At 42.5% G+C, this 15,129-nt stretch overlaps 1 protein-coding gene across 1 annotated transcript in view; it reads left to right on the plus strand.

Annotated features, from left to right (window-relative positions):
- Positions 1-15,129, plus strand: part of LOC139304541 (partitioning defective 3 homolog) — a 309,773-nt gene that overhangs the window by 117,855 nt on the left and 176,789 nt on the right. The window contains exons 4-6 of the mRNA XM_070928476.1: positions 243-400; positions 1,324-1,336; positions 3,526-3,653. Coding sequence (XP_070784577.1) covers positions 243-400; positions 1,324-1,336; positions 3,526-3,653 — 299 coding nt within the window. The remainder of the gene's footprint in view (positions 1-242; positions 401-1,323; positions 1,337-3,525; positions 3,654-15,129) is intronic.

Consider the following 15,129-nt stretch of genomic DNA (forward strand, 5'->3'; position numbering starts at 1 on the left):
ACTTCACGTCTCAGCTGATGCGTAGTGCAGTTGAAGAGGTACTATATGGGTCCTACCAGACAGAACAGTTCCACTGTTGAAACATTGTGGTGGAAAGTCATTTGCTCAATATGTGGATAAAGCAGCAAGTGGTTCGATGTTGTTGTAACTCTCGTCCTTGCTGTGTCCCCTATTTTTTCTAACACTTTCCCTTCTTATCCTTTTCTTTCCGCCCTCCTTGTTCTCCACTTTCCCTTCCACAGACATGCCTCTCCATGTCCGCCGCAGCAGTGACCCTTCCCTGGCCGACTTTCCCCCAGGTGAAGCCCCTGTCGGTCCAGAGGAACCGTCCAGAAAGAACCCAACTCGCTGGTCCACAACAGCTGGCTTCCAAAAATACAACCACAAACCAAACACAAGCGCTGACACGGGCAGCCTGGAAGGAAAGGTAACATATGAATCTGGTCAGTGGTGCATTGGTGATTTAAAATGTGTGTTAGGAAGTACCTCAAAAATACTACCTATCATGATATACCATTTATGTCATAAAGGTTTATGTGAATCTAAAAAGGTGTTAAAACTCAACAAAACTTAAAAAAGATCAACATTGCATTAATTCTGTATTACACCAGAGTCAAGGAGTATATACTGATTCAAACAGCATCTTGCCCAGAAGTTATTTTCCGCAGTGCTGCAGATGTACCAGAGCTGCATCAATTATAATGTCATAGATATGTGCTCTGAAATCTTCCAACCTCCAGCAGTCTCTCTGTTTTTAAATTCCTTACTGCTTTCTTCCCTCATTTTCATTCCGTCTCTCCTCTGCACCCCAAATCAAAGAAATAAGTGTTAGATATGAAACCTGTGCTGCCCTGCTTGCAGATATCCAGCAGTGGCATAGATAGTCTTTATCTGAAACTAGTTCGTTCTGATAACACCCCTTCTTGTCTTCCAAAAAGACGAGCCAAGATTGTTAAACTCTTTCCCTTTGTTCCAAATTCACCTTTTCTGTGGCTCTTTAAGCTTCTGATTATAAATCCCTAAAAAAAAAAGCGTAGCTCAGGTACATCCTCCCTGCGGCTTCTGAAAGAGAAGCGAAGCCAATTAACTTCTCAAAATGGCTGCCTCCACGTGGTGCCGACAGACCTTTCCCTCTTGCTGAGAAAGAGAGATGTTCCCAATGAAACAGGGAGGTTAAAAAAATGGAGATGATTGAGTGCTTGGAACGTGACACGGAAAACCTCCACGTGATTAGTGTGTCTGGAAGCTGTGTCTGATAATCCTATTTAAAGACACTTTAGTTGTCAGAGCCTCAACAATGCAACAGCACGCTCCCCAGTGGAGGGCAGAGAAAAGAGTTGGAGGTGAAATGGTTATTAGACCCTTAATGTTGCCAGGATGGCTTCTTTTCTGGCCCATGTTACACTGAGCAAATATGTTAAATGTTTGTTAAAACCAGGCGCTTGTGTGCTCAAAACGATAAAGGCAGCAGAACAGCGTCAATAGTGACATTACACCACAGATTACATGTAAAATGCAATTCATTTTTAATGGATTACTCCAAACACTTTAATTGAGACTTTTAAACATCCTTAATGACGTGTGGTTGATATCTGCTTGAATGGGACAGCAGAAATGCTGATTAGATTGTTGATATAGAGTTTGGAAATAAAGCCTGACTGAATGTAATGTTCAGGTATCCCATTTAGTTCTTGACTCCCATCTGTAGCAGGTGATCGGTTATCTTAATAAGATCCATTTAAGTCATCTTCCTGTCACTGGCGACTGCTTTGGAAAGCAATGAGCTTACACTATTTTTTTTATTTTCGGCATGTCCAGCTTTTGACAGGGCCATTACATGTTTTCATTAAAAAGGAGGTCCTAGTCCTCACAATCCTCAGTATCTCTTTTTCAGACGTCCAACTGTCATATATTCACCCTCAGTCCAAGATGAAATCTATTTTTATGCAATCAACACCAGATGTTGAATGTATTAGTCAGCATTGACTTTGATATATTTATGTCTTGGCACAAACATTGTTCTCAAAGGGAGCCATACATCAGTGATTAGCGTTGCCAAAAGAGCATATGGTTGCAAGCCATACGCTATAGAGTCTCCCCATTGTCTGGAGTTTATCCTTTGCACACTACAGCCCGCCATGTTCTGTTCAATTCCCTGTGAGTCCAGTTATGGCTGAATAAGGCTCGGTTCTGCTAAATCTCCACAATATAAGCCAACGGGAGTCCTCAGTCATCAGCTAGCACTGTAAACTCATCACGTCTCCCAATGACTTTACAATACCTCATACTCTGGGTTCTCTATGCTTAGCAGTGAACTAAAGGGATTAGGCAGTGGATATGAGCCTGTTGATTTACTGCTACCTCTCTAGGTTTCTCCGCATTTTACGATCTGATGTGTCGTAAAAGTTTGTGGAGAGGGGTCCATTGTCGCGCCGCGTTGCATGGCGGTGACTGGGACCTTGATGGCTATCAGGGGCCGTCTCAGTAGAGCCCACGTGTCCAGCTGAGTTTTACAGTCCTGTCTGCAGTGCTTCCTCAGGCCCCCGTCACGCCACATTCAACTGCACTAAAACACACATGGCTTATTATAGCATGAAGGGAATAGGAATCACTCTCCTGCTCTTTCTCGCTTTCGGTTTTTTTGCATTGTTTGCTACACACTGAACATAACTGGCTTTTTTTTGCCTTTGTTCACCTCTTCGGCTGCCTGTCACCCTCCCTCTCATTCTGCAACAAGCCACTCATCAGTTTGGCTTTTTTAACTTTTGTCCGTGCTCTTTTGTTGTGTGCGTCTCATTAAAGAAATCCAAACCTCTGTCTGTCTCGCTCTTTAGCTGCCGTTTCATCACTCTTCAGACCTTTAATCATTCTCATTCTGTTTGTCTGTCTTGGTGAATCATTGTCTCCGCTGTGATTTTTAATATTAATTTCATTTTTATTCAAATAGCTTCAGCCAGCATGACCTTCAATCGCCGGGATTCCAATGCCAAGGCTAGCATGTCTGGAATGTAATGTTTTTGTGCTTGTGGCCATTGTAATAAGTCTGCTCAAGTCTGCTGGTGTTTGACATTACCTTGGCAGGAGCATTTTGGAAGGTGTTCTTTGTGTAATGGAAGAGCTCAGCTGTGGCTGTCTTATTATGAGAGGCCTCCTATTAGCGGCTCAGGTTTAGCTGTGGGTAAGGGTGAGGGTTGAGGGTGGAATGGAGTGAGACTTGAATGAACAACACAGTATTGGTGTGTGGCACAAGTCCAAGATAAACTAACCGCCTTCCATTACAAAATGTCTGTCATCCAGCTGCCATAGATAGCACCAACCCACAAAACTGTCTGCCAGAATAAAACAAAAAAGGCCAAAAATATGGAGGATGGATCAGTCCTTGAAACTGTTTGTTGATACAGGATTTTAGATTGCTGATTAAGCGCCTAGTCATTTCTTTGTGGCAGCAGTGATATGATCAGTGTAAGTAAACGCTTTCTTCTGATAGTAGCTTCTGTCTTCCTGTTCCTTTGCAGGGTAGAGGAGGCCATGCCTATCGGAGTCTTCCTCGTGATGCAAGTGGCTGGACCACTCAGTTCCAGAGAGAGATGACTCGATCTTCCCTCAGCGCCAACCATCCAATGGTGGACCGATGGCTTGACCGCCAGGAGCAGGTATGGAGTTGGACTTAATACAAAAAGTAATTTTTTAAGGGTTTAAAGACTTGAAAACATAAGCATTGCAATTACACTCAAGCAATAAGCTAAACTGAAATGGTAGGGATGCATCGCCTTGAGGAGCCCGATTGGTCTCTGCACCATGTGTCTACCTGTTGCATTCATTTAGTCATGGTTGGCCTCATTGTAGTTTTAAGTATCAGTCAATCCCTGGCCTCATGTTACCCTACATAAAAAGGATCTTGATAAGTTCCACTCATTGAGGAACACAGATTTCAAATTTGGAAGAAAGAGAGGTCATCGGTGTCGGAAAATACCCTGCTGTGGGGTCTCACAATCAGTTTCGAGAGAGAAAAAATCATGCATCCCTGTGGACAATTCATATTGTATGCCACACTATTTCTGCCAGGAATTATTACCTGCACACAAGAATAGTTTTCGTACCCACTTCTGTTGCCCAAATGATATATCCCACTGAGTGACAGATATAATTCCTCATCATTGCTTGCCCCCGTGTTGGTACCTCTCTCTATCTGCAGAAAACCCATGTCCATATGTTTCACACTATGCTGCATTGAGTCATATCCTGTCATAGTGTTACAGCAATGGTGAGCGCAGTAGTGACAGATAACAGAATAGTGATTGCACAGCGACCGACATCAGACTTTATGTTTCTGTTCTATGTAGCGATACTTCTCATAAAGTAACAGCGTACACTGTTAGTCATCGCAGGCCTGCCTCCTCGCTTCACACCTCCTCGCTCTGTCGGCACTTTGTGATTGTCTCACTCTGCGACTGGTCCCTCTACTCCTCAGCCTGTCAGAGGAGAGAGAAAATGTTCCCTTTAAAACGTATTAAAAGTGACAGAGGCTCTCTGCAGGGAGAGCAGAAATGACCTTGGGAAGTGTCGGACACACAGCTCCCTGTGAAGAGGATTTCTCCCAGTTTGTCTGTCAGTCTCAGCCCATCACTTACCTCAGCTACCTGCTCTGTCCTACGGAGGAGGTGTTTAATCAATCTCTCCTTCACGTTATAGAATAAGAACAAAGAGCAAAGAAACATTATGAAACACTGAGCTATGGAAAGAGGAGTAAAGCGAATGCACAAGTAATTGAGGGAATAATGAAAGAGTTGATTGACATTCAAGCTGCCAAACACATTGCTGTTTTGTATTCCAACAACTTTCCTGTGTTGTATTCCATTCAGCTTGCCAGGATTCTCACTTGAATTTCTGGTCGACCGTACTGTGCGTGTCTGGGTGGTCTGTCTGCCTTTCTCTTTCTAGTCTCATTGAAAATCAACCTGGCCAAGGCTATTTGTTTTTGTTATGGAGGCCAGCGTTCTTTCAGGAAGTGTTTTAAGTCTTAAGTGTTCTCTTTGTCTGTGGCTAGACAGTCTGTCAAGACATAGCAATCCAATGAAAAAGAAGCTATTAGTGCAGCGTGTGTTTTGTGCATCTTAAGCTACAGTGTTGCTTGAACAGAATCTCGCCATGCCACGAAACACTTAACAAAATGTTTTTAGGGCTGACTCTCACCTTGTCCTGCCTTTCATTTGTGATCTGTACCTGGATACATTATCTGGATAATGACATCTGATCCACCGGCCTTCACATTTACCCCTGCTATTCATAAATGTTCTCGTTATCTTCATTTTGCCAGCATTGTGATTCGATCTTTGATATAATATATATAAGATTATTATATAAGATTTAAATATTCATATTATTGTAAATATTGTAATTTCTTCTGTATTGTTGCGGGCATTGCCATTTTGTGTTCTTGACTCTTGAATCATGCTGCCTGATGATGCTGTGTCTACCTTAACACTAAACACAATTATTCTAAAGTTAGTTGGAGTTGTTGCAGTGGTAAACTTGACCCTCTGTCCACTACTTTTCAAAACACTTTACGTGATTGTGACTGTGTGATCGCTGTCATGTTGAGGTCCATGATTAGCCATTGTTGACCTCGCTGGAGCAGAAAAGATTTAAGTCACTTAGAGAAGACACAAACAGTGCAACATAAACATACATTTCTTAAAAAATTAAATCCTAAATCCAAGATTACTCATACCAACATCAGTATGTAAACATTTAATGGATCACAGCAGGAGGGCCACAGTGTCAGCACAAGCACTCACACAGTATTTCTTGGTGCTAATCTGACAGCTGAAGGACTAAGATGGTTCATGAAACACAAATCTGCTCATTAGAGGTGACACAGTGTAGGTTTCAAAGAGGCACCATGTCGCCCAGTTATTTCTTTTCCTTGACTCGCTGTATCTCAGTCTTGATCGCTGCCTTTCCCTCCCACACATGACTGTTTGATATTTTGTCTTCTTTGTCTGTTTGATAGGCGTGCAGCACAGCAGCATTGAATTGTAAGATAAAAATAAACAGCGTGGGTTAATTAAAAAGAATTGTGATCAGTGCTAAAGCGCTGGCGGAGATAATGAGCGTACACACACACACACACACACACACACACACACACACACACACACACACACATACATGCACACCAAGGTTTTAGGAAAATCACACTAATTAGCGGTTGTTTGTTTATCATGGATTATTTATCTCCTGTACTTTATTGTTCTGCTTTACGAGTAAAGATAAAAGCAAAAACAAAGAAAACTAAGAAAGTACATCACTCTCATTTCTGTCTGGCACGTAAACGACTGACGCACTCTTTACTGTGTATATGTATACGTGCGTGGCAGTCTGCGTCATGCTCCGACACCCCTCCTTGAATCATACTGTACCATAAGTTTTTATGCACTTCTTCTAACATCAAATCTTTTTCTTTCAGCCATTTGGTTCACTCTTAAAGTGCTTTAATTCACCATTTATATTTAAGCAGGCCTTCCCACGCCCTGCTAAAAATTCAGAATGTGAAGTCAGGCTGATTCAAACGACACATTGGCTTCTACGCTTAAAATACCAAAGAGGTTTTCGGACGACGACACCATTATCTGTACAATCTGTGACTCCGTCGTCTCCACGAGAGCCCAGACGTGACGAACTCAGAGAGCGATTTGAAGCTGGGTTGCAGAGGAGCAACTAAATACAGGAGTCTTTTTGTCAGAATTTTATTTTAGATTACACAACTTGAATGTAGTTGGATGCAAACAGAATTATCCTCCGAAACAGGGTAGTTTTGTGGGTGATGACATTAATTCCCCCTTAAATCTGAATTCTGTGATAAATCTTAATAATGGAAGAAAACGTCAAGGCTGCCTCGCCCCTCTAGTTATATCTGGAAAGTATACGCCTGCCTTGTCTGATGTTTATCTAACCAGTCAATAAATTCACTTTAGTGTCAAACGGTTCCATCCAAGACTAAGGGAGCTCCAGCCACCCAATCCCTCGCCACCCTTCCACACTTGCACACTCACACACACACACACACACACACACACTCACACTGCCAAATGTTGCGTGGAGGAAAGCATGCTCTATCAGCCCATATACGCCAGGGCTTTATGAGTTATTCTTTATATAAACAGCTGACATTAACGCTGGCCTATTATCCCACTGATGAATGCTAATGGCCCTTCCCGCTCAGCATCACACACACACACACACACACACACTTGCACATGCGCACACACATTTGGATCTGGTTGAGTGCCTCTCCACTGTATTATTTTGTGGCCTTGATGAGGGACCGGAGGCCATTATCATGAGCTGTACCAGAGGCAGGGCTGACACCAGCTGTCAATCATAGAGGGATTTAACCCAATCAAAATGGCTCACAAGGAGGGAGACAGAGATGTTTGAATTGCACCCAAAAAGGTCAGGGTTTAAGGGTTTCAGGGACAGTGACAGGCAGAGAGAGATTTTATTATACATATTTATTAAGTGTTATTTATAGAACATTAAAAAAAAAATCAACAAACAATGAAAACGCTCTGAATTCATTTATTGATTTGGTATTTGTCGGCTTACAGAATACTGCTTTTTCATGCTGTTTCAAACAGGCATGCCCATAACACAAGAGATTTAAAGAGACTAAAACTAAAACTAAAGTGTTACATAACCGAGTCAAAAACACGTCTGAGTGGAAACAGCTCTGATGAGACATCTTTGATCAGGCCTCCAACTGTCAGATTGTCTCCCTTTCTTTGTTGTCTAAATGAGACACCTTGTCTGGCGCGTTTTCAGGGAAACCAAAGTGGCGAGGCCCGGCTAAATCATTCAGCCAGCATGTTGAAAGGAGATGAGTCTGTTTGGCTTCCAGCTGGAAGAAGAGAGCAAGGAGCAACGTGAACACCCTTCCTTCCTTTTATATTCCCACATGAAAGATTTCTCACCAAACAAACACAGATTGGCATTTGTGAACTCATTCGTCAACAAAATGTTATTTTTCTCCCTTTTATTTCTGCCGCTCTCACTGCTGGCAGAAGCCAACAGTTGTTTTGTTGTTTCACTGGTCTTCACATACGGCAGCTTTGCTTTTGCACAATCAATGACTATAAAAGATAAAGCCCAGTGAATTAATATATTCCCCAGTGTGCAAAATTTGCAAATCTTTTGGTGAAATGTGACTTGCTTCAAAGATTAATTCCAGTGCAGTGTTATTCACATTCATTTTTTTATCCAACTGCGTAGTGTAGCAGCCACTTGACCTCTAAGTGGATTCTCTGAGCTACGTTGGCTACAACAGTTACAGGGATTTCCAGGGATCTACTTTCTGTGTGATTTCTGTTAAATTAAAGTGTTTTTAGAAAGCTGTAGGCGTTAATGCACTGCCTCAATCAACATCATTTTTGCCAGACTTAACCTCCTAAGACCCAAGTTCTATCTTAAATTCTCTTTGCTATCTTGGCTTATTGGGACCTGATAAGTATAAAAACTAAGCATCATCTGTTGACATGATGTAGTTCCACATACAAGCAGAATTAAGTATTATGGTATAACCCAAAATGTGATGTCCACGCATGTGGATGCCAGGTCCTAGGAGGTTAAAGGTCCCATATTCTGCTCATTTCAGCTCTATATTTTTATTCTGGGACTCCACTAGAGCAGCTTTCCATGTATCACAGTTGAAAAAAGTCCTGTATATATGTATCTTCTCCTGGCCCTTTCTGCAGCCCCTCAGCCCCCCCCCCCCCCCCCCCCCCTGTCTGAAACAAGACAAACTGAACAACCTCCAAACACTTGAAGAGCAGTTCCTGAGCAGAGCGCTCCGATAACTCAGACAGACTGAGCGGGTGGATGAGCCTCCCTGTACTTGGTGGGTGGTGCTGTGATTGGAGAAGATGACCTGCTGGGGGCGTGGCTGAGTGCGGTGACTGTGTAGTTGTGACATCACAACCTTACGGAAGTCCTGACGGCTCGTTTAAAGGCACAGTTTCTGAATACAGGCTGTGCATTTCTCTGTGGACTGAGCGTTCTGACGAAGTCAGCTTTTTTGCTTCTTTGTTTTATTGTGATTGTACTTTCAAACTATCAAACCAAACTCATTTTTTTACTCGTTTCATGTAAAATAGAATGAATACAGTTGCAAACATCTCAGAATCAGTTCTGGAGTTCTGGAGTGGAAGATCTCGAAAAAAGGAAAAAAAAATTCCGACACTTTGGAAAACCCTTGGGCAAGTCAATTCTGCACTAAAGTTAACATTTAATTCTCTGTGCTGTTGTTGGTGAGTGAACTTGGTCTACTCTCCTGACTAGCATGTTGGTAAAGCCCGCACAGTCTGCAGACCCTGAGGCGAGCTGCGGGCAATGTTAGAGCAGCTGAGCATGGGGAGAAAACACAGGAATAACCCCCAAACCCTGCCGGCCTGACACAGTCCCTTTCTGTACCCGTCTCTCTCTCTGAATGACTTCAAAACAGATGAGTTCTCCTCTTCAACCTCACCCATTCACCGTCTTTGTCTCTCTTCTCCCCAGTGCTGTCTGGTACATGCAGTGTATGCATGCGTTAGGTTCAGATAAATCTGTGCCGATGTCTGATGAAGAGCAGATCGGGGGTTTTGTTGTGTGCGGGAGAGCGCACAGAAAAACCAGCAACCGACATTCCAGAGCAGTGCAGTCAGTCCTGTGTCTGCAGAGAGGATCTTGCACTTATCCAGGACTTGCCTCTTAATTCTACCTGAAACACGCAGAGGAAGGTCAGCCAGCTCCAAAAAGGTCGCAGGAGTAGATGAGAGCCCTTGTGCATGTTTAGTCTATAGAAGAACACTTCAGTGTATGCACACATGCAAGATGTACTCATCACGTCTTATCTAATTGCTGCCTGGTGGACCTGACCAGTAGGTGCTGCTGTGTATTCAACATTGCCTTCGAGCACACAGCAGTACCCACAAAAAGACTACTACATTTTTTCTCTTCTGTTTTTTTTTTCTTTCAATTATCTCTATTTGTACCCCTCTTCCCATTCCTCTGTTTCTCTTTCCTTCTCTCTCTTTCTAAACTGAAAAGTGTTGACTCGAGCAATTCATTTAATCAACCACCTAGTGTGTTTATTTTTCTCCAAAATGTAGCCAAACATTTGTCATGGGTTTGAATTAATTTAAAAATTTCTTCAAGTCAAGTGTCCATTTTGTAGTTCTAGCTAATACTTTAGATTCTAGGACTTCTAAGATTTTATTGTGACGTTCTTTAATTTGTTCAGTTAGTGGAACTATCTAACCTCTGTTAAAGAATTACCTTAAGAAAAGACTGAATTTGACAATAAATTACACAAGCTGCACACCCCCCCCCCCCACCCCCCACCCCTTTGTGAGTGTGGGCTGTGTAAATTGCAGCTCTCCAGAGACGCTCCAGTCTGGCCTCAGTACCTGAGGTGGAACAATGTAGCCCCGAGCCTGACAATGGCCTCTCCTCTCTTAATTAGCCATCGCCGCTGAACCCCTGCCGGAACGTTATGACCCCTGACCAGAGCAGGCTTATTTCTCTCAAGGCCTGCACTGCTTTTTAAGCCTCATTTAGTACTGGTCACCTCCTCCTTTCACCTTTCAGTGCGGCTGGGGCAGTTAGCTTTAGCATTGCACTGACTCGTAGAAAGCTTTTGTTATTATTACATTCTCATTTTAATAGATGATGTTGTTGTTAATCTTGGACCCTGTTTATCCCCATTGGATTTACTAGTAAACCTTGGACATGCCCCTATATAACCCTAACCCATGCATGTGTTCAGCCTTAGTCGAGTTGGTCTCGTCCGCCCCTCCCTTAGTACTGCCGTCTATTTTTCAAGCTGTTGAAAGTAACTAAGTGTGTTTACTCAAGTACTGTACTTAAGTACAAAGTTGAGGTATTTGTACTGCACTTGAGGACTTCCATTAATGCTACTTTGTACTTCTCCGATAGGAATTGTTGTACTTTTGAGTCAACTACATTTATCTGACAGGTATAGTTAATAGTTACTCTACAAATTAAGATTTTACACACAAAACATATGATGAGCTTGTCAAATATAATGAATTGTTAAAGATAGAACAACAGTATATGCAGTACCAGCTACAACAGTAAAATGCTCCTTACTCATTGGTGCATCAGTAACAATAATAATGATATAATATATAATAGTAAACCCCTCACAGGGGCCATTTTTCTTTATTGAGCACTTTTACAGTTTGGTTTTGCAACATTTATTTAACTAACAGATCTGAATACTTCGTCCACCACTGTGTTTGTCACCTTGCATGTTTTATTCATTGACATGCAACACTTCTAAAGGCCTCCAAGAACCCTAAAAGGATACTATAGGTCTCTCTGTGTGTCTCTGATTTATAGCAAAGTCTAAATGAGATAACTTTGCTTATAAAGTTTCACCTCAATATGTTTCAGCCCCCAGCTGTGTGTAGAACCTTGCACACAGCCTGCAGCAACAAAATACACTACACATTTAGTGTAATTCTATCATTAAAAAAGTGTGTGTCAGAGGACGATAGCAGGTAGCACACACACACACACACACACACACACACACACACGCTGTCTTTAGTGTCATTTAGTTGATTCATTCCACAGCAGGGGAAATAGATTGTGAATGAGCAATTATAAAAATAATGCTGTTTAACATCTCGTTATTAACTTAACATCTTTGTTAGAAATAAACAACAGTGATTATCAACATGAGCCTTAACATGTGTGTGTGTGTGTGTGTGTGTGTGTGTGTGATTTATATTGAAACCAGGACAGTAAATCATCCGACCAGCTTTTCTGCCCATAAGCTCTTCTCACTCGGCTCTCTGCGTCTATTAGCATTCAGGATGGCTCCCCTCTCACCTTCACACACACACACACACACACACACACACACACACACACCCACACATAGACAACATAGACACACAGGGACAGACAGAGAATGAGAATGATAGAAATAAGTGCTTAACAATTCAGAACAACTTTCACAACTTAATCCCAAGCACATAACACAGCAGACAAATGTAGTTCCCAAGGACAGCATGTGAAAAGGCCGTCAGCAGGGGACTGGAAGAGAGACAAAGCCGAAAAAACGTTGCACTACTTAGAATTGGGAATCGGCCTCTTTGGAAAGAAGAAGAACAAAAGAAGCTGTCATTTTCTGCTGTTCCATGACAAAGTTTCCTGCCATGTTGGCCTTTTCTTTCCCCTCAAAACAAGATATCTCTTGTTTCTTGCTCTCCTTCCTTTTCTTGCCTTTCTTACTTTATTGAGAATTGCGGAAATCATGTCTCTCCTCTTATCTCGTCTGAACAGGTGAGGAGGTGGCAGACATTTATTTTTTGGAAGTTGCCAACACTCTTCTCTATCTGCTGTACTGTAGCCGGCAAATGTTTAACCTGTCTTGCTCAGCGGGCTGTGTGTGGATGCGTGTGTGACTAGACAGTTCAGATTAGAGTAGGACAGATTCGGGCTTCAGAGGGCTGATAGCGATGTTTTTTTAAGCTCCCGAGAGCTTTTTGCGCCATCTTTCAATTTTGACCACTTATATGCAAAAATGTCCTCCCTGAGAATTAAAAATAGTTACCTTTTCCTTCATAATTTGTATTTTATAGTGGAAAAGCCTCTGGAACAGCGTCTGGAAAGTTAACAACAAAAACAATGCAAGTGAAGAATGTGATCAAGATGTTGCAATGGGACGAATGAAGTCTACAGTTAATACTTTGTCATCGTGATATTAAGTAGTTGATAAAACACAAGTATCATCCTGATTTATATGCAAAGTGAGAATTTGTTTCAAACATAAAGGAACTTGTCAGTGTCCTTTCTTGTCATGCTGAAGCTGTCTTTCCCTCTCCTGCTCTGTTCCTCCTGTCAGGTCATTAGTAGTCACTGAGCTATGGGTGCTCTTCATCTCTCCTCATCTCTATTTTTCTCTCCAAAGTTTGCACCCCTCTTCTCGCTGCCCCCTCTTTCGGGCTCCCTCTCTACGTGGTTAATTATTTCTCATGCCGTCCTCTCTTGCACATCACTGCTAACAGCCCCTCAGCAAGGCTGTCTGTGCTTTAGTTGTAAACACATCACCTCTTTTTTTGCCAAGTTTGGTTCAGTTCCTTTTTTGTCTCACTTTAAAACACTGGAGACGAGTGCATGCACTAAAACAGGGTTTTTCAGGGTGAATGTCACTCATCTGTCCCTCTACCCGTCCTCTGTCCTCTCCACTTCTCTTCTGTCCACACCTACACCACCTCTACGGTATCAGGGTGGCTATCCCTCTCCGCACCGCTGGCTGTGAACGTGTTAATTCTTGATTAGAGTTCACGCTTTCGCCTTCTCCGATTTGCTCCGTGGAGTGAGAAATCACTTTCTCAATGAGAATAATTGAACACGGGCAGGGGGGTGCCAGCTCATTACCCACAAATCACAGGGAGCAGGGACACCTTAGCCGAAGACAATAATGACTTCAGGGAATAAGGCGGGGCCGCCAGCATGGAGCCATACCAGTGTGGGCAGCAGAGAACAAAGCTGGGAGAGGAAGATGCACACTCTTAACACCGGTTCTCAAGATGAAATAATTTTGTGTTCATCCACATTTTTCATTGAATCAGTTACTTTTCTTAGAGGGGGCAGCGTCTAGGCTTTGGAGGGAAGTGCTGAGTATTTTGTAGGACGAGCATGGCCAATATCCAGGCAACGTGTTGAATATTGCTGTTGTGAAGTTAATTACACCCAAGCCGACTCAGGTTGGCAGCAAAAGCATAAAGATGTCTTCCTTAAACGATCATTCAAAAACCATCAACACCAAAACCTGACTCTAGCTCCAAGAGAGAAACTAAAGTATATGCTGCAACAAATACAGCTAAAGCGCTAAGCTCTTTTTGATGCCCGACACTGATGCTCTAGATTGACAGTGCCAGATTCCCACAGTGCGAAGTCATTCACTCCTATTTATTTGATTCCATCCTACTTTCTCACCCTCTCTTTCTCTCGCTGCTTTTTTTTTAATATGCCACACATTTCCACTCTCTGCAGAGTGCCAAATGAGTCCACTCTGACACAATGAGGTCCATTGTCACAATAGGCTTTCTCACTGTTTTATAGGTCCCATTAGGGGGGCAATGCTTTTAAGTTGCTGAAGGAATGTAATAAGGCCCTGGCCGACAGTAAACATTCACATCTTGGGGCCACAGAGAAACATGAGACGGAGCTGCTTTGCCATCTCGGCAGAAGAGACCCGTTTCATTTGCGTCAGCTGGAGAACAAAAGCCGTCACAGTTGGATGTGAACGGAGAGGAATGAGGTGCTTTCATTTCAGAGCCAAGGAGATGGAGGAATAGAAAGCCTCTAAAGAGGGAGGGTGAGGAGGAGAGAGATGGTAGTGGGCCAATCAGTCCATTTCTGTTCCTCCCATACAGATGTAGCCATGGTAGCCAGCCACTTTGTGCTGAACCACAAGAGGTATTATGTGGATTCATTAAGATATTGCTCTGTTCTTGATTGTGCACCATTTCTATCCAGTTTTATATCAACATTTGATATAGGAGAGCTTACAGCTACTCATACAGGACATGTACAGAGGCATATGTGGCAGCATAATGGTGGTAAAGGTCATGCTGCCATATCATGATAAAGATGTTACCCAGTAAAACTTTCATTAACAATCCCTGCAATACCAGTGTGTGTCAACTTTCAAATGTTCTTTGAAATTCTTGAACATTATCTGACTTGTCATTTACTGTATGTCACTTTGGAAAATAGATTTCTGTAAATAAAGGTGATGCATGATGGGGGGTTCAAGCAGCCATTGGTTTTCATTGACTTCAGTAAAGTATGAATATGAATTTACCTTAAACGTTCTTACTTTAAGACTTTAAATTTGCTTTAGATAGCGTAATCAATCACAGAAAGCATATTTTCACCCTTATTTTTCGTAAAGGTTGTGCTGTTATTGCACCCGTTTTGAATGTTATCACTCCATTGAATGGGCATCGTTATCAGCCTCATAGATCTGGGTTAGAAGGGGCCGTTACATCTATTCACATGGTTGATCACTCATGGCACGTCACCTTAGATTAAGGCAACAAAACTACTTGG

The sequence above is a fragment of the Enoplosus armatus genome, chromosome 21 (genome assembly GCF_043641665.1).
Source record: "Enoplosus armatus isolate fEnoArm2 chromosome 21, fEnoArm2.hap1, whole genome shotgun sequence".
NCBI lineage: Eukaryota > Metazoa > Chordata > Actinopteri > Centrarchiformes > Enoplosidae > Enoplosus > Enoplosus armatus.